The sequence below is a fragment of the Megalops cyprinoides genome, chromosome 19 (assembly GCF_013368585.1).
Source record: "Megalops cyprinoides isolate fMegCyp1 chromosome 19, fMegCyp1.pri, whole genome shotgun sequence".
NCBI classification, from domain to species: domain Eukaryota; kingdom Metazoa; phylum Chordata; class Actinopteri; order Elopiformes; family Megalopidae; genus Megalops; species Megalops cyprinoides.
In genome coordinates this window covers 20,639,903-20,665,980 of record NC_050601.1, presented here as the reverse complement: position 1 = coordinate 20,665,980, position 26,078 = coordinate 20,639,903, and the positions used below count along the sequence as shown (strand labels likewise).

At 46.4% G+C, this 26,078-nt stretch overlaps 1 protein-coding gene across 2 annotated transcripts in view; it reads left to right on the top strand.

The window, feature by feature from the left end:
* si:ch73-374l24.1 (protein kinase C alpha type) overlaps positions 1–26,078 on the top strand; it is a 150,043-nt gene that overhangs the window by 37,386 nt on the left and 86,579 nt on the right. For both annotated transcript variants that reach the window (XM_036552176.1, XM_036552175.1), the window contains exon 3: positions 16,346–16,428. In XM_036552176.1, the coding sequence (XP_036408069.1) occupies positions 16,346–16,428 (83 nt within the window). The remainder of the gene's footprint in view (positions 1–16,345; positions 16,429–26,078) is intronic.

Here is a 26,078-nt window from a genome sequence, read left to right as displayed (position 1 = left end):
GATGGAGGCCTAACACCTAATAGGGTGGGGTCTCCCCCAGGTCAACACCTTTGAATTGACACCTTTTGGGGGTGGGCTGTACTTTAAATTGATGCCTTCATGTCAGGGTGTCCCGGGTCTCCCCCAGGTTTATGTCTTACAGGTGTATGTATACAGTGGGTATTACACTTGTTGAGAGAGAAGCTGGAACAGGGGCTTAATAGGGATGGGAACCATGAACACAGACCCCAAGCCACTACAGGCACATTTTCATGTTAGATACAGGGACACACAGACAAGGGTGCCTTATGTTCTTGTGGTTAAGGTGTATTGTACTTTGTTTTTCCTCAGGAACAGTAGCTGCAAAGTACCCACCTGTCAATTGAAAGAGGTCTATTTTTTCTCTTGTCTTTCATCAGCAAACAGTATTGTGTTTTCTTTGAGCTACTTCCAGCTCGATCGGTCTTGGCAGGTGTGCTGTATGTGGTTTCTTCAGGCTATTTTTCCTTGCCCTTTGTCTCCAATGGGGGTGTCCATTCAGATTTGCCTGTCTTACAGCTGGGTTGAGCGCTCGTCCAGTGGCTACCTGCAGAAACGGAGCTCCGCTCTGACCTAATTCTCCCCCGTTTCTTCCACTCTCCGAGGCGACCGGCCCTTATTTCGATAATGGCTGAAATTTTCCCGCATAAGCTGCCCCCGCACCCTGCAGGGCCTGGATCAGGGCTGAATAAACAGCGATTGTTGCAGGCCTCTGAAGGGCCCCCCCTCGCTCTTGGGTCACCCTCGCAGCGTAGCGGCGTTGTCGGGCGGTTATCCCACCGAGATCGCTGCATTGTCTGTCGCTCCCTGGGAGGTGACGGCTGTGGCTGGTTTCTGGGGCCCTGCTGCCTCTGTGTGTCCCTGTTTCAGAGCGCCTTTGTCCGCGGGCGCCGGGGCCTGGTGAGTTTCAGTCCGTCGTACGATCTGGGAACAGCTCCCTGGTTAAGTGAATAGTTAATGCAGGCTGAAGCGTGCCTCCCACACACACACACACACACACACACACACACGGGGTATAGAAAGCAAGTGCTCTGTTTATCGACTTGAGAATTCTGTGTGTGTGTGTGTGTGGGGGGGGGGGGTGCTCATGCCTATTGGCACTCTGTACTTCACATAACATTGGTACAGAGAGCTGGGGGAGAAGTCTTCTGACTATCCTGACTATAAGTCTTCTGACTATCCCCCACCCAGCATAAGTAAGGACCAAACAGGTGGGGACTGAAAGTTTCTGCCGCTGTGACATTTTTAGAGCTGACCACACATTTTTGCTGTGAGTGCAGGGAATTCCTTACAACCTGTCTCAGAGTCATGACTACATCAGTGTCAGACTTCAGCATGGGCTACCAGTGCCAGGATGACAGCGTCTGCTAGTGTTACTGGTTTAATTGTACAAAATATATGCTTGAGGTAACCGACCCTGGTAGCAACATGACAAAGAAGACTTGGATCTGTATTCATTATAAAAGTGTAACTGAAAGCACCTGGTCCCTTGCTGGTGTTAACCTGGATGCAAGCCTTGTTTATAGATTAGGTACAGTACCTTCATTATTCCCACAGTGTGGTAAACCTGCTAGGATCTGACCTGTCAAAACGGATCCACTCGGGACTGGAACATGTGTGTCTGTCTGCTAGCATGCGTGGGTATGTGCACAGCACGCAGCTGCCCACTGTGGGCATAGTTGTGTGTGTGTGTGTGTGTGTGTGTGTGTGTGTGAGACTGTATGTGTGGGTGTGTGCGTGGGTGAGACTGTATGTGTGGGTGTGTGTGGGTGAGTCTGTGTATGTGTGTGGATGAGTGTGTATATGCGTCCATGCACATGCGCGCGTGTGTGTATCTGCATGTGTGTGTGACTGAATGTGTGCGTGTGTGTGTGTGTGTGTGACTACAGTGGCGTGACAGGGTGTGACCCTGTGCTGTGTGTGCTCGATGCTCCAGCATCACCGAGGTCACTGCTGCCTCCATTTCCCTTCCCACACAGATCTATATTGCTGCCCACTGCACATGGCATCGCCATAATGAACAGTCCTCTCTGTGCGAGAGGACACAGTTTACTGGCATTGTCTTTATTCCGTCTTGTTCCCCCCTCCTGTTCTTTCTGTTCAGTCTTTGTTCCAAGCTGTTGCAGTAAAGCACACAGAATGCACATGCTGTTTATCAGATGTCATTTTTTGGCTGTGTTCCATTCAAAGGCAGGCCAGGAGCTCGCGTGTGGGTCTTCGTGTGTGTTTGTACATGTGTGTGTTTTACATGTGGGCACACACGTGTGTTTGTTGGAGCGTGTGCGCAAATGTGTGGGCGTTTGTGTTTCTCCGTGTGTGTGTGTGTGTGTGTGCGTTTGTATGTGTGTGCAATTGTGCACGCGTGCATGTGCATGTGATTTTTGTATGCTGAGAGACTAACAAGTAATGGGATCTCTGTTTTGGATTAATGCTACCAGGAGGCAAGGAACAGTCTCGCTCTTTTTCTCCCTCTTTATCTCTGTGTCTTGAGCCATTCTCCAGCAGGCTGCGAAAAGAGGGCGGGGTCGGAGCCGCCTGCTCGCTCACCTGCGCCTCTCTCTCTGCAGGGAGCGCTGCTCTTCTCTTATCTGGTGCAGTGCAGCGACTGATACTGCTAGCAACTGCGGACTTCGGCAGCCCTCCCTCTCAGCTGCCCCATCCAGCCGCGGCTTAATTGAGCCGTAGAATGGAGTCCGGCCCAAATAGACGCGCAGCATCGATCCCGCCGCAGATGACTTCTCATCGATTGGAAAATTGACATTTTTCCTCCTCCGCTCTTGGACTCACACAGCGTCTCGGGGATTGTAGATCAGCCCCCCGGCCTCAGCTTCGGCCTCGGTTCAGCTTATGATATCCGAAGCGCGGCACATTCCCGCTCTCATAATTTGCCCCTCCTGTTCTGGGTCCTCCTGTATCGCGCTGCGGCCGTCATTAATGCAACGCAGCCTGATATTGCCTCAGAAGTGTCCGGGAAATCGGCACTTGTTTCTCTGTATTAGTAGTAAACAGATTCCTAATTTATGGATGCTGGGGCAAAACTTTATTAGCTGTTTTGCAATGCTGATGATTATGTACCGTGCGTGTTTGCCTGAAAAATCTCATTAGACCCATTATGGAGCCCTTCCATGGTCTTTGATTGACAGATGCTTTCTAGCATTAGGAGCAACTTGTCCGGCCCTGGCTCGCTGTTTGGGATTGGTAGGCCTGTGTGGATATGTAGTCGAAACAGGTGAAGCGCTTCATTCCAATGAACAGAGTTTTCACCTCTCCCCCTTGGCTGTCTGTTAGACTTTGATTGTTGGTGACATGCCCGGAGGTGATTGGACGCTTCGGGTTTACCTGAAACCGGTGCACCTTTCCGTTGGCGTATGGGGGAACTCACCAATATCAGCAGCCACCAATGCTGCCAGCTCATGGCGTGGTTGAACTTTGAAAGGTGGCTGACACATTCCATGATCCACAGCGTGTTTGATTGAGCCAGTAGAGAACTCTCTGTGGTGTGTTTGGGTTCGTGCTGGGCTTTAAGCAGGGGATAAGCGTAGTAAGTAAGTAGTCCCACCAAAGAGTGCAAGAGGTCACTATACAGCAAAAGCCACATGTACCTCTTTCACACTGCATGTTATATTTAAGATTCTCTGCACTTTCTTGTCATCTACAGTGTCTTCTTGTATGGAGGAACTAGAATTAAGATTGTGGTGTCTTGTTGGACATGCTGTACAACACACCAGTTTTTCATTGCATATTGCAGTGCGCACTGTACCATAAAAAGCGATGCAGTGATGTTTGTCTCTTTGCACTGTTAGAGATATATGTACCTAGGCACCTACTTCAGGGTTGTTTGGTCTTGTATTATATTTCCCTAGTTTATACTGTAATTCCTCACATTTCAGTTTTCTTTGCCAAATGAACTGAACCAGTGGCTCATTTATGGCTGATGCTTTTGCCCTTCGCTTTTTTCTTGCTGTTGTTCTGGAAGCGTCAGAAGTGTAAGGGAGATTTCTTTGGTGCTGAGCGCAGGTTTCATCAGGGTTCAGCAGGTCTGATCACTTCCACCTTCACTCGATGTTGGAGTCAGGGTTATCTCCTCTCTGAGCGATTGCCACCTTCACCGCGTGTCTCAGTCAACCTCTAGCCTTATTCATCTATGGTATGCATCCGCCTCTGCTCTGTGTTGGTCCCCCAATGGTGTGCGCAGAGTACCTCCAGCGAGACAATTGGCCGGAAGCTACAGTGTACCCCACCATCTCTCTCCACAGCGGACAGTGATGGAAGACTGCTCAGATTGTTTCTGACCACACCTGGCTCACCTATACAAGGGGGAGAACCAAAAACTGAGGCACTGAGGGAGTGCCTTTTCAAGGCAACCAATCAGATGCGATTACCCAGGGAAAGACGAACCAGACAGCCAGTCGGGTGTGATTTTTCAAGTGGAGGATAAACCGGGCAACCAATCGGACGCACGGCCCTTGTGCGATTCCATTACACCCACAGGGCTGCCACGGGAGGTTGTACCTCGCACTGGCGGTGTACAGATGGGGTTGACCCCGTGCCGGGCACAAGTACCGTAAACGGTCGGGGTCACCCGGGGAGACCCCATTGTGTCATCCGTTCGCCTGAAGTGGCTCATCTGCGCTCGCGTGTGACCTGAGCTCAGCCAGCGGAAGATGAATTTAATCACTCGGGTCCTCGTATTGTATCATAATACAGGCATTAAGAGACGCCTCACCTGCGGGAATGAAATCCTCTCTCTGTTGCCAAATCCGCTCTCTGTAGCGGACGGCGGCACGCCGGCGCAGCGGGGTGGCTTGGGACCCGGGCCTCTGACCTGAAACGCACTGCTGCAGTACCCTCAGGCAAGGTGCTTAACCTGAGTTCCTCTGTAAATATCTGCTCGGAGAAATGGATAACGTGAATTACCCTGCATGAGTGTGTCTGCAAAGAAAATCAAAATAATTGAAAACACAGCCAAGGGGTTAAATTATGAATAGCAAATGACTGCCTTTTGTCTCTTCTGTAGTTTGCGTTGGAGAACGTTATAGATTATCATCAAGACGTTCCTGAAGTGCTGCATGTGTAATGGCTTTTGTGTAGCGCAGGGCTGTCAGGCGGTAATTGGCAATATAAATTCAGCATCCTAACAATTGCCCCTATCAGGAGGATAAATTGTGTCGAAAATGGGTCTCACACATGATTTCATCCATGCGCCAGCTTGTCTTGCCGCTCATAAATTTGGCTAAGTGGCACTGGGATGTTGTGCTTTGAGCAAAAGGAAGCTGGGGCAGGAAGCCACTTTGACTGACTGTAGCTCGCATCGTGTTTATAACGACTCGCTTACTCGGCATCCCAGATTGCGTATGGTGCGCTGCGCTGACGAGCTGTCTGAGAGCCAGAGAGTGAGAATCATCAGCAGTCTGAAAGTCCACACTCACAGATGTAGCTGGATCACAGATTGATGATATCTGCTTTATCTTCTCTAAGCCTCTGCTGTTATATTCCTACATGCTTTTTCTCTACTTCCTCCTCATAGCTAACAAATCCAGGCCTCTCAACTGTGGCGACCAATACCCACCCCTTCAACTCTCTTTCTCCAGTGCAGCCTGTGTCTCCTTCAGCTGTCTGTTTTATGGCATGTTCAAAAACACCAGTCCTACTTTCCAGCAAATCTGTACACAAACCTCTGGCCACACTCTGTACTCCTCAAAGGCTGCTCTTCTCAGGGGGATGAGCTCCTCCACCTCTTTCATATCTTCTGTGTCCCTCTTATCGGCTCTTCAGACTGCAAAATTAGCACTTTTCTACAAACTCGCCCGCGCTGTCGTTGTCTTGGCCGGTTAACTTGCGCTGCGCTCGCATCTTGCTGTTGTGCATTTTTCCCACTTTCGCAAGGCACTCCACGCCTCATCTAATAATACTCTGCTAAGTCTCCTGGGACGAGGAGCGCCGGCCAAAATAACAAATAAAAATAATGCAAAAGTCATGATCAGTGTGGGACTAAAATCCCACCTCCTCCTCTACCCTCAGCGCTGCGGAACTCCCAGGAGGCTCTTCCTCAGCCTGACATCTATCTGCGAATTTCATCAGTGTTGAAACTATCCATCCGTTCCCCCTCAGCCGAGCGAGCGTTAGCAGGCCTGTCGATTTTGACAGATGATCTGCTCTGGGATCCGCGCCTCAAGTTGCACGGGAGATCTCCATCCTGCAGGTCGTGGGCATTAGAATCGGTGTATGAGGGAGTGTGTGCTGGAAAATGCTTTCCGCCGCCAGTATTTAATCAAGGACACGGTGCCACGCAAGGTGTTGAGGGGAGGTTACCAGAGACGGAGCCGTGTTTGGGCTTAGAATCCCCCCCGCCACATTTCGGCCGCCCGAGTGTTTATCCAGCTCTCGGGGTCTGCTGGGTCACCCCGCTTCTGCCCGGTCTGCAAATGTCAGCGGGAGACATCCGTAGAAAAAGGTGTGTTGACTTTGAGCCGGAGAAGATAAGGTTTGAGATTGCGGCTCTCCGAATTCGAGGTGAAATCCTCCGTTAATCAAGCACTCCAGAAACTTTCCGAAACAACTGTGGAGGGAGTGAGGAGCGCTCCGGACGAGAGCTGGCAGAGTGGTGCCTGCTATGGAGACAGAACTGTGTGTGCTCTGCAATCTGGAACAGAAAACTCCCGCTCTCTCCTCCTTGTTTTTTTTTTTTTTGTTGTGGTGTTTTTTTCGCCTCGCATGAAAAGACAAATGTAGGGGGGTGACTAAGTGTGAAAATGAATAAATCTCACTGAGCTCATTATCTGAATTTTATTTGTTGGGCTGCGCCGTCCCTGAAGAAGACAAATGCTCCCTTTCGCAGTGAGAGTGCAGCGGCCGGAGAGTGCTGGTCTCTCCCCCTCCCTAAACCTTCACCACACACCGCCCTTTTCTGCTTCTATCATTTCTGTCTAACGATTGGAGTTTCACCAGGTGTCCTAGCAACCAACAGAAGTAACTATGATGCACTTGCAAATGCAGTTGTGCCACAGATGTTCTATGACCAGATTTTAAGATTGACCTCTGTCTAGGAGGTGCTGGAAGGTAACAGGAGGTTTTGGTGCTATCTGCACTCTTATGTGGATTATGGGTATTGCGGTTTAGACCACACCCCTTCAAGACTGCTTATAATGAACCAGTGAACCACCACACTCGTAGCTCCAACAATGGCAGAGACAGAAATTTCTTGTCTAGCTTCGTTCTCTCTGCAGGTGCAGATCAAGGACCAGTTTTGCTGTTCAGCTTACAATGTTCAGGGTTAGAATTGTGGTTGTTGAAACTGACCCTAGATCAACGCTCTCAGGCAACTTCTGCCTCTAGCTGTAGCACTTGGCATGCATTTCAATGACGAGGGCAGCCCGAAAGACGCATTGAACGAGAGACATCAAATTCCTCAGTGGCGTTGCGAAGGGTATTTCCTAATGAAACGCAGTCCCAACTGCGCGTGTCTCTCCTTATGTAATCCTAGGATAGGGTGGACTCTTGCCAAGCAGCAGGAGAGAAGTCTCACCGAGACGAGTGCCGCGCAGAAGGGAAGAAAGCAGCATGCAGACAGTGGGGGCGGTGTAGAAAACACCACCGAGAAAATCACCCGTCGGTGAGGGAGGCATGCAATCCAGCTCCACACCGATAGTTAATATCGTCTCTTTAGAGGGATGATATGACTGTACTTGGAAATCAAAGAGAAACAGAGAAACTTCTGTTGCCGCCTCTGCAGTGATTTGGGAAGGTTCTTTTATGTATAAATAGGTTAACGATCCCTAGATAGCTCATCACTTGAGTGGCTTTCTTTTACAGATATGGTTTAGAGGAGATTTTGTCATAAATCTGTGGAGGTCCGCAGCTCTTGGTCTCAGATGTGCGTTGAGGTTTTCGTGAAGTGAGCTTGGAGGGAAGTTGGTGTGGCCTATGAAATAGAACAGTCCAGTGTAATTGCAGTCTGGTATAACACCTCATGTCTAGCATGCCTGTTAAAAACAAGTAAGCATGCATATATGGATTTTACGCCCTCTCTCTTTTTGGCTGGACAAGGTGTCCCTTCTCCTCCCATCCCTGTGTATGGCATCTTCTCTAACACCACATGGTGCCTCGATGTGTAGTGGTAATGACCTCATGTCAGGTCGTGTCACAGGTGGCTGCTAAAACGATAAGCGGCCATTTTTTTCCCCCGTCACCATAGATACCGATTCCCGAAACACAGCTCTCCCTCACGGATCTCCGCGGATTCCGCGGTAAGCTTTCCAGTGTCCCGCACAAGCACACGAGCCACCTCTGTCTCCTCCAGCGTGCTTTGCTGTTGGCCTGAGCTCAGCCAATCTGGGCCTCCAGATCCACACACGGCGTCCCTCACTCGACCCCCCTGCTACCCCCCCCCCCCCCCCCAGACGGGCACACAGGGGGGTCAGAGGTTCACCGTGTGATGCCCCCTTTGATGCTATATGATGGATATCTGTGTGACGCCGCTCTGTGAACTGCCAGGGTGTCTGGGTGGATTAGCCTACCAACAAAACTGCCGGGCTTCTATGGTTCTCCTTAGGTGTACAGTTTGTGTGGTCTTTAGTGAATTATAACTGCTGTAATCTGTCTGGATGAGCAACACTGTGGCACTGCACCATGGCTTTCCTCCACGTATACCTAAACAAGGGCATCCATACAGCATGGTCTCTTTACAGAGGCTCTTAACAAGAGTGACTTGCACAGTTTGTGAAGCACACACTTATTGTATAAAACAGGTGGATCTTTTCCTGAGGTGAGTCAGAATAAGTGCATTGCTTAGGCATGTTGACCCCACCTGGGAATCCAGCTGTAAGTCTTTGGGGTATGAGCCCTGCTCCTTAGAACCACATCATATGCTAGTGTTTTCCATTGCTTACAGTTTTTCCATGTTATTCATTTATAGAGCTGGATTTTTGTGAGGTTAATTTGTATTAAGCACTTTACCCAAGAATATAACAGTGGTGGCCCCACGTGGGAATCAAACCTGCAACCTTTGTGTTACCACCGCTGTTCCCTACCACTACACCATGCTGCTGTCTGACAGGTAGCCTCTGACAGACAGAGAGAAGCTGTGTTCACACAGTACAGCTGTTTCCCACGCTCAATGCTTGGTTTCGTTTCACTCCTCAGCCTCGTCAGCGAAACGTCAGGAGTTTTGGGAGGGCTGATGAGGTTGAGTCACTGCAGACCTGCATGATGACAAGACCTATGAAAGGTTAGACTCTCAAACCTGCATTTAAATTACCAGATAGCCTGACTACTGCAAAGCATGATTCATTCATTAAATCAATCAAGTAATCAGTCCGCCAGCCAATCAAGCAACCAGTCAATCAGTCAGTCAATCATTGAAGCAACCAGTCAATCAGTCAATCGATCAAGCAACCAGTCAATCAGTCAATCGATCAAGCAACCAGTCAATCAGTCAATCGATCAAGGTACCAGTCAATCAGTCAAACTCTGCATAATACGGTGCTTATAACCAAGCATTTCTCACGGACAATTGTTAAATAGTTATTATGGTTAATGATTGCTAATATAATTAGCTAAAAGGTATTGAGCAGGTAGTAAACAGATAATAAACCTCCAATTAACTTCCAATTAACTCAGTAAACTTCTTATTATTAGTTTATTGGTTGTATAAGCCACGCCTTTTTAATTCAGTTAAAATGCAGTAATTATTAATATTTAATAAAACTTAACAATATAGACAGGCCCTACAAATAATGTGGCACCTGAATCAACCTTGCCTGTTTGGTAAATGTCTTGGTAAATGCCTTGTGTAAGGCAGGTACTCCGTGCTGCTGTGTGTTGGAGGTGCTGTGTGTAAAATTTGAGTTAAGCAGGTCATATTGCCAGTGGATGTTGGAGATGCATTGTGTAAATATAGAGTAAGGCAGGCTCTCTGTGCTGATTGGTGGAGACCTCATTGTAATGGGACAGTGAGTGACATGTGGGAGAGGAGCAGGAAGAGGTGCAGATGATTGGACGGCTCCCCTGCAGTTGATAGCAAAGGTAGTACAGTTCCACAGTCCACAGTAGGAACAAAAGCTGCAGAGGTTATATACTATAATAAAGACCAAAGAGATGGTTCTTAGCCTGGTTATTTCCCACACATGTTCTCTATAGCCAAAGCCCCTGCTGGTTATTTTAAAAAGTGAAAATTTACCAGGTATCAGGCAGTCCGCTGCCTGAATTCAAGTGGATCGAGCAGCATTATAGGTGACAGTAAGAGTCGGTGTCAGTTGTGCTAGCCTGCACAGTGTTTTGCTGATAAGGGGCAGAATTATGAGTATCAGTATCTAACTTGTAGCCAGTGAAGAGATGATGCTTTGCTCTGATGATGCTGTGCTCTGGGAGTGTTGCTAGCCTGGTTTGACGCTGTTACTCATTTAACTTGGATACACTTGTGTTCTCTTCATGCTGGAAGGCATTCTGCATAAGAGTGTCTGCTAAATGAATGCGATGTAACGTAATGTAATGTAATGATGATGATGAAGGTGAATATGATGATCGTGATCTTCTTTATTGTCACATTTCTGTGAAATTGCTCAGACAGGTGATGTGATGTTTTTTTTTTTTTGCTTCAGTTCTCTGCACTAATTGGACAGCCGCCACAGCGCACTGTAGACTGCTAGGTTGCAAGGCGGTAATCACAGTAATCCAACTGTAAGGAGACAAAAGTGTGGATGCGTGTGGTTTTTTTCTGCATCATTGGAAGATGAGGATTAGGAGACAGCTTAGGCTGGAGATGGCTCTAAAGTGGAAGAAAGGCAACTCTGGAGATGATTTGAGTTAAGCCTCACCCCTAATCACTCTTTCCCAGTGTCCATGTTAGGGCACAAGCTCAGAGCACTGCTCAGAGTTCTATTGCAAACACATAAAATGACATTAAATATGAGACAAATAATACTGCTGTATAGGCATGTAATTGTAACATATATGACATTCTCTTTAAGAAATGGGCAAACTGACAAACAGCTCTTTGTGAATTTGCATATTTGGTGCTGCCTCAGTATAATTAAGCCTTCACTTGAACCATGGACACATTTCTGTGTGGCTTATTCTGTACTGCCAATACAGTTAATTAAATACTGTTTTCTCATTTGGATTAAAACAGCAGTTGTTGGCCGTGCGAACTGAATGACTTTTAATTCTGATCTCATTAGCGGGAAATGAAAGTTGTCCAACACGTATCCCTTGAAAGGCAGCCGATGGTGGTTTGGGGGAGGTGGTTACTGGGAGCATGGCACTAGACAGCACATTTCAGGAGGGGCATCTCGTCTGGAGAGGACGTGTCTTCTCTTAAACGTCTGGGCGGACTGGAAGGGGCTGGAAATCTCCACAGACTGTAGGCAGTCAGGGAGAGCGATGAGGAAGGCAAGGCCGTGCTGGCCTTTACTTATAGACAAATGTCTTTTTTTTTTTTTCCAAAGAATGCATGTTTGTTTATCATCAGCCCACACAAAGCAGCTGAGGACACCTGTTAGGTGTTTGATTTATTTGTGTATGCCTGTGTGTGTGTGTGTGTGTGTGTGTGTTTTTATTGCCTGATGTCAGATAAATCTGTTTGGATTGGGTATTTTTCTCTTAGATATTACTTTGATCCGTATGTGTGTGTGTGTGTGTGTGTGTGTGTGTGTGTTGTTATTGTCCCTTAGATGTCAGATAGATTTGTTTTGTTGTTTTTGGAGGGGGTGGTATTTTCTCTAGATATTAGATTGATCTGTGTGTGTGTTTTATTGCCTTTTAGATAGATGATAGCTCTTTTTGGAGCCGGTATTCTCTCTTAGATATTGCATTGATCTATGTGTGTGTTTGTGTTGTTATTGCCTGTTAGATGTCAGATAGATCTGTTTGGTGTGTGTGTGTGAGTGTGTGTATGTTGGAGGACGGTCAGATATCAGATATACACTATATGGACAAAAGTATTTGGCTACACCTGTTTTTCAGGGTTTGGGCTAGGCCCCTTATATCCAATGAAGGGCAATCTTAATGTTTCAGCATACCAAGACATTTTGGACAATGCTATGCTTCCAACTTTGTGGCAACAGTTTGGGGAAGGCCCTTTTCTATTCCAACATGACTGTGCCCCAGTGCACAAAGCAAGGACTATAAAGACATGGTTTGATGAGTTCGGTGTGGAGGAACTTGACTGGCCCGCACAGAGCCCTGACCTCAACCCCATCGAGCACCTTTGGGATGAACTGGAACGGAGATTGCGAGCCAGGCCTTCTCGTCCAACATCAGTGCCTGACTTCATAAATGCTCTGCAGAATGAATGGGCACATTTCAAACATTTCAAAATCTTGTGGAAAGCCTTCCAAGAAAAGTGGAAGCTGTTATAGCTGCAAAAGGGGGACCAACTCCATATTATATTATACGTTATATATATATAATATAATTACATATTATATATTATACTACTCCATATTAAAGTATATGTATTTGAATACAATGTCATTACAGTCCCTGTTGGTGTAATGGTCCGAATACTTTTGTCCATATAGTGTATGTTTCTAAGTGCAGTTGAACCACAGAAGCCTCACATGTAGGCCATGGATGGTCACTCTGTGTAGGAGTGGGATGTCGAATCACCAATGCACTCACAGCTGTCCCCATGCGCCTCCCACAGTCCGATGAATGCAAATGGAGAGTCTCTGAGGTCTGCTTTGTTTATTGGGTCTACCCATCACGGCAGGGTGCTCTGATTTTCCCTCCCCTCAGCAGGTTCGTTTGCCTGCAGAAACCGGTGCCGCGTGCTAGACGGGGCCGTGCAGGGCCCCCAGAGCAGCGTAGGTGCGTGACTCATGCCTCGGCCTGCTCATAATCATGTCAGCAAGGTCAGGAAAGCGGTAGGTGGCGGAGGTCGGAGCCAGCGATGTCAGTTTGAGCGGTCACCTCCACACTGTTATACCTAACTATACTGGCATGGCAATATTAAAGGTTGGAGCCGTGTTTTCCATGGCCTGTAATTTCTCCTTTAAGTGTAACCCATATCATTCCACAGTGACATTACATTTACCTTAGCAGATGCTCTTAACCGTAGTGACTTGATTCAGAGCAGTGGACCACCTGGGAATCAAACTGGCAGCCAGGCCAAGCCAGGCTCCTCACCGGAACGCCATGCGGTAATGCTGCAGACATTCTGTTATGCCTATCTAGAAAGTTCTGGTTGGTTCTGGTGCTTTCTGTGTTTCTATTCTGACTCTTCTGTTTTAGAGTCAAGAATGTTCATTACGAGCCAGCAAATCAGAACACTTGTAGCTCCGCCTACGTCAGAGACGGAAATTTCAATGTGAAACGCACTGTGCCAGCTAACTGGGTCATAGATGAATAATCTGTGGTATTACCGGGCAGATTAAGGGCCGGGGAGGCCGCTCCCGACCCACGCAGGAGAGATCTCCGGATTTAATATTGATCCGAAAATCAGCTGCATATTGTCGCCTCCTGCATAATTCATCCCTGCCCCTGAAAGTGAAATGCGATAAGGAAAAGGTCACGGCAGGAGCCGTCCCGCTCGTCTCGCGTCATTAAAAGTCACCGTGACATTTGTGATCGTCTTTTTACTGCCGCTCGGAGGCGTCGCGGGATTGAACGGGGGCGCACTCCTCCTTCGCCCTAACCCCCCCTCCCCGAGGACGTGGATACTCTCCTTCCACAGGTACAAAACATTACTGAAAGCGCGGCTACGTTTCTTCAAAATTTCACTTGCTGGGAACATTGAGGGGTTCAGGGTCATTCTTTCAATAGGGTGATGAAGAGGTTGATCCCATGAGTCGCCATTCACGTAAACAGGCCAGTCATCCAGTAGGCACTGTTTAAGATTGTTGTACCTTGTCTGTTGAAGAGTTTTACCTTCGGTGCTGCAACTTCAGTGAGTCAGCTTGCAAATGATATGCCCTTTTTTTTCACCACCTGCCTTGACAGTGATGGCTGTAAGGCGTGCTGGTTCAACCCTTTGCGCTTTGACAGAGCTATCCAACCTTGGAGAAATCTCCAGACAAAGTGTGTGTGTGTTTAAGGGTGCTTGCAAGGATGAGGAGCACTGAACAGAAAATAAATAGCTCTTTGGCTTGGAGTCTGGTGAAGAGAATTGCAACTGATGCCAGGGACCTCAAATGTCAAGAGGAGCCAGAGGAAGGGGTGGAGTCTGGCAGTGAGAGGGGTGGTAGATCATTCTCCCCTGAATCCTCATGGAAACAGTAAAAAGTGGCACACCAATTTATCTGGAGTGTCTTCAGTATCCAGCTGACTTGCATGTGGCTCTAAGTGCCCAATAGAGAAAGTATGCGGTGGGAGGAAGTCCATGGATGTAGTCCACCCTAGGCTTAATTTATAGGTTGTTACCGTATGTACTGAGTGGAGGTTCTGTGAGTGAATTGTCAGTTATTATTTACAAGGGGGGGTTCTAGGGGTTGGGAGTGGGAGTGAATTCTAGATCTGGTTCTAGTGTGACACTGGTAAGAGTGGGTGGGGCAACGGTAGGAGCAGGTGGGTCATTGCTATAGTGGGCGGGGCACTGGCCAGTGTCGGCGGGGTATTGGCAGGAGCAGTCACTGATGTTCTTGCTGTGCAGACAGTGTAACGTATGCCAATATTTAAAACAATCAATTTAAGCAACATGGCCTCTGTGACTACTTACGCCTCTCAAAGCGCTTTAATTATCCCCTCGCTATTGATCACTGACACCCTGACTCGGAAACAGGAGCGGAGGAAGCAGACAGAGGCTCTCATTGCAAAGTGAAATCGATCGTATCGCTTTCCGGGTGGAATATATGAGCGCCATTAACGCTCCGGAGCTCTTCATTACTCCGGCGTCATTAAAGCCGAGGCGTCATCGCTTCGCCATCATTTCATTTTGGCCGCATAATGGATGTGATCCGGCTGCATCAATTCTTAATGCCGGGAGTCTGAGACCCAGCGGCCGAGGGCTTCGGCATGCGCACGCAGGGGAGAAAGCGATACCCTCGCTCTATCTATTATTAAAGCACCGGTGTGGCTGCTCCAGTGGGCTGCCAGTCCATCTGCTCCGGTCTCAGTGTGGGTGTGGTGTGACGTCAGAGAGGGCGTGGCCCAGTGCTGGTGTATGATTGGGTGTGGGCTGTGGAGATAGAAGAGTCAGCGCTCAAAAGTGGCAAATAAAATGCTTACTTTTTATTATCCTTCGATACTAAATCCTGTAACATGCGCAAAAGGACATGTTTCGGTGTGTGCCTTCTTCTGTAGGTAACCTGACAATGGGTATAGCTATCTTAAATAAAAAAGCTGAAACATGATACCAATTCTGACACCTTCCACAGAGTGAATCAGTGCGGCAATCAATATTTAATTTCATATATTACAGTTCTAAATTCCTATATATCATCTCAAATCCCCCCAAAAACTGGTTGTATCCTTTTAAACCAAAGACAAAGACTAAAATTAAATGCCAAAAGAAAAAAACTAAAAAAAAGGCAAGATGTAATTAAATTAAAGATAACAAGATAGCTCTTCATTTAAACCCCTTGGTGCAGTCTTCAGTTAGGCCACAGTGGCACATACTGAGAAGTGACCGCAGTGTGGGTGGGTCATTAAAAAAAAAAACGCTCCAAGATTTGTTTATAAAAAGGCTAAGAGTTTTAAGAAATACCTCGTTAAGGCTGAATATTATACTCAACCACTGCGTTTCCTTTCCTCTGTCCCTAATGGGAATTTTCCCTGGCTTCAATGCTTCAGCTATAACACAATGATTAAAGGGGGCCGCTTTCAATATCCACAAACGAAATAACAAAGGACGGACAGAGGAGGAATTACTTGCACTATAAAGTATGTCCTGCGTTTATTACCATGTCCATGTGGTTTATGTCATGTCAGTAAAACAAAACATAAAAGTGCAATTAGAAAAAAAACACTCACACCAGTATTTCTTGGTTTGGATCGTGTGAATGAGGATTAAATGAGCTGTCTGTGTTTGTTATGTTTAATTTAATAACACATTGTTAATGACATATTGCTCTGAGTGTGAATGTTTGTGTGTGTGTGTGTGTGTGTGTCCATGTGGTTGTGTATATGTGTATGTGTTTGTGCGTCTATGTGTGTATGCTTGGTTTTGGGTTAGGGGAAGGACCACACTAACTGACTATGGGTGGAGATGTGTGTTTGAGTGTTAAAGTGTGTAACAAAGCCACGCTGACTGGCTGTGGGAGGAGATGTGTGTTTGAGTGTTAAAATGTGCAACAGAGCCACGCTGACTGGCTGCCTCCCTTTTTGTGAGGTTGTTTCTGATGTATGATTTGTGTGATTTTGTCAAACTAATCCCTGTTTCCCCTCTCTGCAGTTTGCTGTTTCGTGGTACACAAAAGATGCCATGAGTTTGTCTCCTTCTCCTGTCCCGGGGCAGACAGGGGGCCAGACACAGATGTGAGTAACCCTCCCTCTTCCTCCAAAAATCTCTCTCTCTCACATACACACCCAGACACACACACACACACACACACAACCACACCCAGACACACACACACACACACACACAACCACACCCAGACACACACACACACACACACACACACACACACACACACACACACACACACAACCACACACACACACACACACACACAACCACACACACACACACACACACACACACACACACACGCACACACACACAACCACACACACACACACACACACACACTGTTTGCTAATTCTTGAGTATGATTTTATATCATCAGTTTGGTCCCCAGTGTTTGGCAAGGCCACTGGGAAGATGTTTTTATCCTGAAAATGACACAGTTGCTATTTGACTTTCGCCCTGAAGGAGAGCAGAACACTAAAAGCCTCATTCACAGGCTCTTTCTGTTTTAGACCGGGGCGGGTTGTATGACATCTGCCATAAGATCAGAGCAGAGGGCCTGTGTGCTTTTTGACATCTACCATAGGATCAGAGCAGAAACCCTATCTGCTCCACTGTCTGGAGCAGAAAAGCTGATGCTGACCACTGGGGAATGGCAGTTACTGATGGCAAATGTTGATGATGTACGATGTGTGTAACTGTTGTCAGTGTAATGTGAGCTGTACCCAGTGCTCTGTGGTTGCCCTTTTGCACTTCTGGCTGATTGCACACAAATCAAGCCCGCCTAGGCCAGTACAGACAGAGAGGACATTGTAGGCATTAGGGCTGTGCGATATGACAATACATATCGTGTGACGATAGAAAAACGTCTATAGTTTCATATTATGCTGTATCGTTTATTTCGTTGTTTCGCCAATCACACTCTTTACAGCAATATTTTTCGTCATTTGGGCGACGCTTAGCTTTCTTCCACACGGCATGGATGCAGGCAGGAAATCTGCATGAAGGCAACACAAACAAACATGGAGGAGAGTGAATGCGACACAGAACCGGGTAATTCCAAACAGGAGAAGGACACAACGACTACTGATCACTGACGCCCTGACTCGGAACAGGAGCGGAGGAAGCAGACAGAGGCTCTCGTTAAGGAGGAGACAAAATGAGGAGCTTGTACCTAAAAGAGGGGCTACTTCTGTCGCATGGACGTGGTTTGAGTATGAAAGGTCTGACACAGACCAGAAAACCGTACTTTGCAAATTATGCCGCAGAGTGGTCCCCACAACAGACTCAAACAAACAAATTTTGTTTGCAACTATAGTTAAAAAGTGTTTTCTGTTTACCTCTTTATATTTTATACATTAATATTTTATATTTTGTTACATGTTTAATTGAAATTTTGCACAAAGGTTCTAAATTAAAGCAGAAAAATAATCAAATATGAGAAAGTACAGATGGTCCCTGAGTTATGACGGTTCGACTAACGATTTTTCGACTTTATGATGGTGCGAAACTGATACGCGTTCAGTAGAAACCGTACTTCGAATTTTGAATTTTGATCTTTTCCACATCTTTTCCGGGCTAGCAATATGTCGTACGATACTCTCTCGCGATGCTGGGCAGGGGCAGTGAGCCGCAGCTCCCAGTCAGCCACGCGATCACAAGGGTAAACAACCGATACTCTACAGTGTACTGTTGCCAGTGTTTTTGGATATTGTGTTTTGTGTTTTCACATTCCATCATGTCTACAAAATTACATGAGATATTCAACACTTTATTATAAAATAGGCTTTTTGTTAGATGATTTTGCCCAACTGTAGGCTAATGTAAGTGTTCTGAGCACGTTTAAGGTATGCTAGGCTAAGCTATGAGGTTCGGTAGGTTAGATGTATTAAATTCATTTTCAACTTAAGATATTTTCAATTTACGATGGGTTTATGAGGACAAAACCCCAAAGTAAGTTGAAGAGTATCTGTACCTTCTATTTGTCGAGTAAAATGTAATAAGAAATAGGGCTTTCCATGTGGTCATTTGAATTTACAGAAAATGTGCTATATCGTGATATGTATTGTGATCGGGATATGAAATGGCCTATACGGGATATGAGATTTTGGTCATATCGCGCAGCCCTAGTAGGCATACAGATAGAACTGTGTTTCATCAATATCAGTAGACATTAATAGCAATGTCAATATTGGTTTCGTCAATGTCATTTGGTGAGCTGATTTTGTCGGACTTAGCCCCCGTAACAGCACAGGATTTTATGCTTCTTGTTCAAACTCAGCATGAGGGCACTGGAATTGATTTGGAGTCGCTCATGTTCTGCCCGCGACGCTCTCCGGAAAGTGTCCCGCGCCGGGATGGGAGCACGCGGCGGCTCCTCGGGGCGGAGAGTTCCAGATGGCGCGCGGTGCTCTGACTCAGCGGCGCTGACCGCCCGGGTCTGACTCAGTCCGGCCGCACGATCACAGAGCCACCTGCCGCGCGGTCTGATCTGCGCAGCCAAGGACCCTCTTTGATCCCCTTTGATCTGAGCGTCTCTCCGACCGGCAGTTTGGACTCGCCTCTGTTTCGGAGTGCGGCTTCTCTGCCTTAAGCCTTCGGATGACCCCCCCCCTCCCCCGCGCCAACCCCTGCCCCCCGTCTCCTTGCCCCAAGAGGCGCTGCAGTCTGTTCATGCAAAATGAACCACGTCTGTTGTGCAAGACCTCAGGGAGTTCAATCATGCAAGTAATTCTCAATAACTCAAGGAAAAGGCTACCGTATTTAGCAGAACAGCAATTTCAAAGTGCTGCTCATTTAAGTCTCACATTTAATCTTGTTTTTTATTGTTACAGCACCCCCCTGACCCCCGTTCTCTCTCAGGGATCTGTTTGTCTTAAATACAGTACATTTGGTCATTAAGATACAGTTAGTCGTGCCCCCCCCCCCCCGTGAGTAATAAGAACAATCACCCCCCCCCCTTTGTTCCTACCACACAAATACACACAGTGTGAAAAACCACACCAACAGAGTGAATAGAATTACCACCACCCACACACTCCCTGGCAACAAAACCCCCCAGATACACACATACACACACACAACACACATACAGGCACCCCCTCCCAACATAACCACCCCAATACACACACACACACACACATCCCCTCCCAACATAGCCTCCTGAATACACATGCTCACACACAGCAAGCACAAGCATCCTCTCCTAGTAATCCCCCTCAACCCACACTCATACACAGAACACACACAGGCATCCTCTCCAAACATGACCTCCCTGAAAGACATACACAGACAACACCAACACATGAACCCCTCCCAACATGGTCTCCCTCAATACACATTCATAAAACACATGCATCCTCTTCCAACATAACATGACACTCCCCCGTGTATACCACATGTCCCCACCTCCAGCTAAACACACACACACACACACACACACACACACACACTGCTGCCCTGTTGTTGTATAAGACTCCAAGAAAATATGGGTAAAGCACAAGGTCGGTAAATTTCCTTGTGGAGTTGTTCCATACTTCCTGCTTTTTTCACAATTCCCTAAAAGGTGTAATACAGTGTTCTCAGCTGCAGTTTATTTACTACATATCTGAATGGTTTTCGTTTTTCCATATTGGCCATGCCAGTTCATCTGAGGTGACAGGGTTTCAAATCAACAGTTTTGGAGTAATAGGCCTGTTATTCTTTTGAAGAAAAAGTCTGTTGGAACCCGTTTCATTTTTATTTTTCTATCAATCTGTTTTTCTCGCATTTGTGAATATTATCTGTTACTTATTTGATGTCTTAATTTTACAATGGAGGGGTCCACATAATGGAGTCTTCCTATTTTTCCAGTGTAGATTTTTTTTTTTTTCAGATGCTGTGGATGCTGTAGATTACAGCAAGTGCAGGTTGTTCAGTAATCAACTCACTTCAATTGACAGTTCTTACTGTGTTTAATATCATGAAGGAGATTTCAGCTGGACTGGTTTTCTATTTTTGGGCATGAGGTATTGAGCTGGGTAGCCTGTTTCTCCATCAACATTTCTGTACATTCCATTTTGTCTGAATCCAGCCTGTCGGCTGTGCATTTGTTGCCTCGTTTTTGCATTTGAGTCAATCGTGAGTTAATTGCTCCAAAAGTATTCCCTTTCATCGCATAAGCACGAGGCCACAGAAATCCAGCCTCGCTCCTTTCTGATTATCTTCTGCCATAATGCAGAAACGGTGATTATATTTTGTTTGCATTTGCTGCTGTTGATGCTGGGCTGCAAATCCTCTTACAGTGCATCTGTCTTTGGATTGACCCGAAAGGAGTCACATGAGAGGGGAGCACCCTTTCAGATCTGTGGGGTCAAAGAAGCAGCCATGCAGGAGTGTTGGATCCTTTTATTGCAGCCCATATAAAGTCAGGCACTTCGGCATGATGAACCTCATGAAGACGAATGAAGCAACATGTCCTTGACATTTTCACATTGTCAGGCCTGCTTCTTGAAATCATCCTTTCATTTCAGTTTACAGTAGTTATTTTTTTTCCACTGAGTTTCACAATCCAGTCGTAAATATTGCTTCCCACGAGCCTTGTCCGAGTGTTTGCACATACATGCAGGGGACACAGTAGGCATTTGCCCACCCCTTAAATCAGTGCTTATCTCGGCAAATAGAAAGAGTATCACTCACGCGCTTAGCCTTGCCTTCTATTAAAGATAAAGGTAACATCAAGGAAAGCTATGAGCAAAACAAGTCATTTTAGACGCCTTCCAAAATATTCCAAAAATAGCGAGAACTGAAACATTTTGAATGACATTTTGAAGTCTGGCGAGTAAACATACTGTACACCCTGGTGTTTTCTCACATGGACTGACGGGAAATGAAATCTTGGTGATGGACAGGATACCTCTCTTAGCTGTCGCTAATTTAACACTCAAGTAATTATCAGCAACAAACTGTAGAGGCAAAGTGGAGGCAGCGTGCAGTCTACTCAGCGGGGAAATTGTGTTGCCTTCAAGCTGTCAGTTTTAGCGATCGCGCCTGTTTACTCAATTAGAGACAGCTTCAGGCCCAGACAATAAACAGCCCAAGCAGAAATCCCGGATGAGCGCGGCTCTATGTCAACCTTGAACACGCACCTACAGTACTGCTCTCCTGCTGGGGGAACCAAGCTTTATGAATTTAACGAACCGTTTGATTTGTGCTTTTTTATGGTTTGGCGTATGCTTTCAGTGGCTTCACTGCTGTGTTTGGAAATCCTGTAATCAGACACAGTGGAATTAAGATTTAAAGACCGAGCAAAGAAAGAGACCATTTTGTTGCTCCTGTTCCTTGCCATCGGAGTTTATCGGCAACAGATGTTTTGAAATGTGAATTATGCTGATGTCAACACTGCGTATTTGTGCTAACAGTGGGATTTTATGTTTGTTTTAGATATGACATGTTGTACTAACAGGAATGCTTCAGTAGCAAAAAGCAACAATGGCACTCTGTCAAACAGTGTGAGCTTGTCAACAAAGGCAAAAGACTTAGAATGAATTACTAGCTAGAGAGCTGGAATATGTTGTAATTCAACAGTTAGTTTTAGGTAGGCTTTTGTCTTGCTGTAATGCTGGTGCATAATATGAAGGATTTATATATAGACATTTTTACATTATATACTAAGTATGTGTATGTATCTATGTACTGTATATGTGTGTGTGCGCATGCGTGTGTGTGTGTGTGTGTGTGTGTGTGTGTGAGAATGAGTGCTCAGCATAGGTATTGTAAACTACGTACTACATCCTTCAATGCACCAGATACATACTCATTTCAAATAAGATATGCTGTGTATAAACATCAACAAATATTGTCTGCTGGATGTTACGATATCTTGAAATGCTGGTGTCACCTGAAATCACCTGAATTTGAGAATAATGCATGTAAACCGAAGGTTTTACACAAGCTCTTAAAACGCCACGGAAGCTCATTCCGGTATAAAAACGTCAAACGCGAGGTACAACACTGGGTTTATCTCAGGTTACAGAGCTGTGCCGTGCTGTGTGTTTCTGCACACGTCAGGTGGAACACGTTCACAGCACACCTCCACACAGCAGTTCCACATCTATTCATAGCCGTGGACGGCTGTGAAATGGAGCAGCGTCTCGCCGTGTGAGAATCTCGCTGCAGGGATCCCATGGAGTCCCAAGAGTGGCTCGGTGCTGGTGTTAGGAGGAGGTGGGGGGGGGGCCTTATGCCTTATGCCTTCGCATCTCCCCGTACGCCTGGCGACGCACCCTCTTCTGTGCCAGCTCTTTCCGCCGTTATGCCAGTGCTGGAGAACAATGCCATTCCCTTTAATGATTCCTCCTCTGCACACGGCTGCGAAGGCCTCCTCCCTCAGACTGCCTGCCTTTCGGAGTCCACAGCTGTGGGAGCTTCTGTTTTATTAATTTTAATGCATCTTCATTTATGTTCCACAATCCATATTTTCAGAATTGATATTAATCAGCGTCTTTAAAGTGGAAGCCAGAGAATGTGTCGGTAATGAAATATATTACTTTGCTATCCTGTGCATATTCTTCTTCATACCTGTCTGAGTGTGTTATGGTTATTAACAGTCTCCATATTTTGTGCGTCATACAGACATGCATATGAACTGAACAGCATGTGAATAATAGAAGAATGGCTTCATATGTTGTAGTGATTATATCTGTGGTTATATCTGTACCTACCTGCGATTTTTTTTTTCTCAAAATGGAGTTTGAAAACACAGAGGCTGTGCAGACATGTAAGATGTAAAGGTTCGTAAGAGTAACCAGGGCCTGGTGATCATCCTCTAGTTGTCCCCCTTCTGAAGTATGGGAAAATTAAACTCTGAATTCTGAATGCAGGTCTTAATTCCACAGGCCATTCCCTGAAAATACTCAAACTGTTGTTGGATGCCTCATAACTCCGATAAATAAATAAGCAGACAAAGCTACTGGGTATGACTCATTGAGATGCATACTCGGTCAGATATGCAGCTAGCATAAATCATTTCAACATCACAGGGAGAGCCAAAGATTAATAAGCAGTGTTACTGGTAACCATCCCCAGCTGGAGCTCGTCCCGCCAGGGGAGCGGACTCCTGCAGGCAGGATTTAATTCTTAAGACCATGAACTTTAGACATGAGTGCATTTTAATTGCAATTTGAGGCTGAGAAAATATGCACCGTGCCATTTTCCGGCTTGCGCGATCGTGGCTTGCAGACTAGGGTTGGCAGAAGGATGGAATGGGTGCGGGTACCAATAGCAGAAGTATTTGTAAACACTGATACTGTGCATTTGATGATAGCGGTTCCGGAGGGATTTCGGCAGAGCTGGGACGAGCCACGCTAACGGGCGGCGCTTGTGGCTTGGAGCCCTGTCTGTTCTGCTAGTCTGCACAGTTTGAATCTCACTCCCCTTAAGGTACTCTGAATGTGCTGTGCCCTGTTTTTGCATTTGGGTTTTTGTTTTCAGAGAGTTAGTACGGTCTTGACAAAGAGGCTTGCTTGTTTACCAGGCCCCAAATGTCCTGGTTGGAGTACAGTCCTAAGTTGGCGTTGTAAGCGTATAACAAAACAGACTTTCACATTACACAGAGTTGCATACCTTACCAATCACCAACAGGGTCTTAGAGAAGTCAAGAGGACCGGAGCTGCGCCTGATTACTCTACAGGTTTGCTTTAGTCAAGACTGGCTGAGTGGAGCGTAAATTTCCATGATTGTTTTACTGACGTGAGTAAATGCAGTCCTTAATAATTTGATTACAGCCCTGCAAACCTATTGAGCAACGCGGCGTTTCCCAAACACTTGTGTGGCACACCTGCATGTAACCGAGCTGAAAAAGAAAGTGTGCGCTTTTCAAGGGGGGGGTAGAGGCCGCCTTAATGTGCGCTCGATGACTGGGGCTGCAGCGGCCGCTCTGCGTTGAAACAGTGACTCGCACGTGTGCCTTTCCCCTCTGCCTTCTCTCTGTTCCGCCTCTGTGCCAGATCCCTCCGATGTCACGATGCAGCGCTGACACCGCCTGAATTATTCATCCCGAATTTTCGGAACCGGCGGCCTGCTGCAGGGTGCAGAGCAGGGCTCAGTGGGAGGGGCTCGGAGCAGCGTGCCTGAGCAGGGAACGGACAGTGTACACGCCCAGCTCCGCCCACGAGTCTGCTGTTTCTCTAAGGGCTGTGTGGACTCCGCTGTGGCTGTAGTCCCACCCCCAGAGTCCTTATTTTGACCAGAAGTTATGAAGACAAACATGCTCACATGACATCGTGGCCCAAGCACTGGACCAAAAATCCCTTTATTTCACCCCGTTCCTACGTTGTAGGTTACACTGTCATGTTCTGCTACTGGGGATATATATTTTTTACCATTGCCTGCAGAACAGGGACGTAAGATACTATCACAGAAATAAATTAAGCCCTTTTACACACTAACCTCCAGGTAGGGTCAGGGTAATGGACAGGTCATCTTAAAAATCTATGAGAATGTCAGCCTCTGTGGGTTGAAGTTGCCTGTGTGGGTTGAAGTTGCCAATTCCTCCACCGTTTCTTGTTTGCCATTTTGATAGTACCAGTCCTGGGCAAGTGCTTGTTCCTGAAATGAAGGCAGAGTATCCAGTGGGTTTTATCTCAGGCCGCAGCAAGCATAGCATTACGCCTTTGGGTGTGAAGTATTCCCTTGGATTTAAGACCGGTACATACACAACTGTTGAAAGGAACGCATTGCTTCCGCTAAACATGGAGTATGATTTGATTTAATTTGATGGATATAATTTGCCAAACGATTTTGCAGCTTGAAGATGAGTTGTAACCCCTTTTCTACTGTAGAGCTGAAACCAGCCTGGCACATTATAATGGTGCATTATACCTTTTCCATGGTAGAGCAGGACCCAGGCAGGCTCATTAAACCCCATCTCCACTGTATAGCTGGAACCAGGCTGGCTCATTACACCCCATTTGCACTATAGAGCTGAAACCAGGTTGGCTTATTTGTGCTGAAGTGGTGACGTACGCTGTTTCTGTTTATTCACACAGTGCCATAAACTGCCTCCCAAGTTTTGTGAAACACTGTCATAATCCATTAATATGAACTTAAGTACCTTTTCCTTCCAACTCCTTCATCAGGATCTAAATTATGCTGAACAAAATATGAATCTCCCTTGGCAGGATCTTCATGCTGTGTTGCCGGTGGTGGTTTGTTTAAAATCACAGAGACACTTGAGTCAGCAGTCGACATAGCAATAGTGTTTAAATTCTTGTTGTAGTTCAGCTCTCTTGTGTAAAAGACCACCCGGCTAAAACAGGAACTGTAAGAGGAGTACACCAGGAGGATGTGGTGTGCAGTGGGCAACCAGGAAGAAGCCTACGGCAGCAGCAATGCGTCTCCATCAGTTAGCATCTTATTCTATCCCAAAAACTGTCAACTGCCTTTCATTACATTATTGACATTTGGCGGATGCTTTTATCCTGAACGGCTTACATAGGTTACACTTTTTTAATACACACTACCCATTCATACAACTGGATATTTACTGAGGTAATTCTGGCCTAAGCACCTTGCCCGAGGTTACAACAGCAGTGCCCCAGTGGGGAATCAAACCAGCAACCTTTCGGTTATGAGTCCTGCTCCTTATCACTATACTACACTGCAACACTTTCCTTTGCTCATGTTGGTAATGAGAACTGTTCTTACCAATTAGCGCTAGTATGGGAAACGATAAACT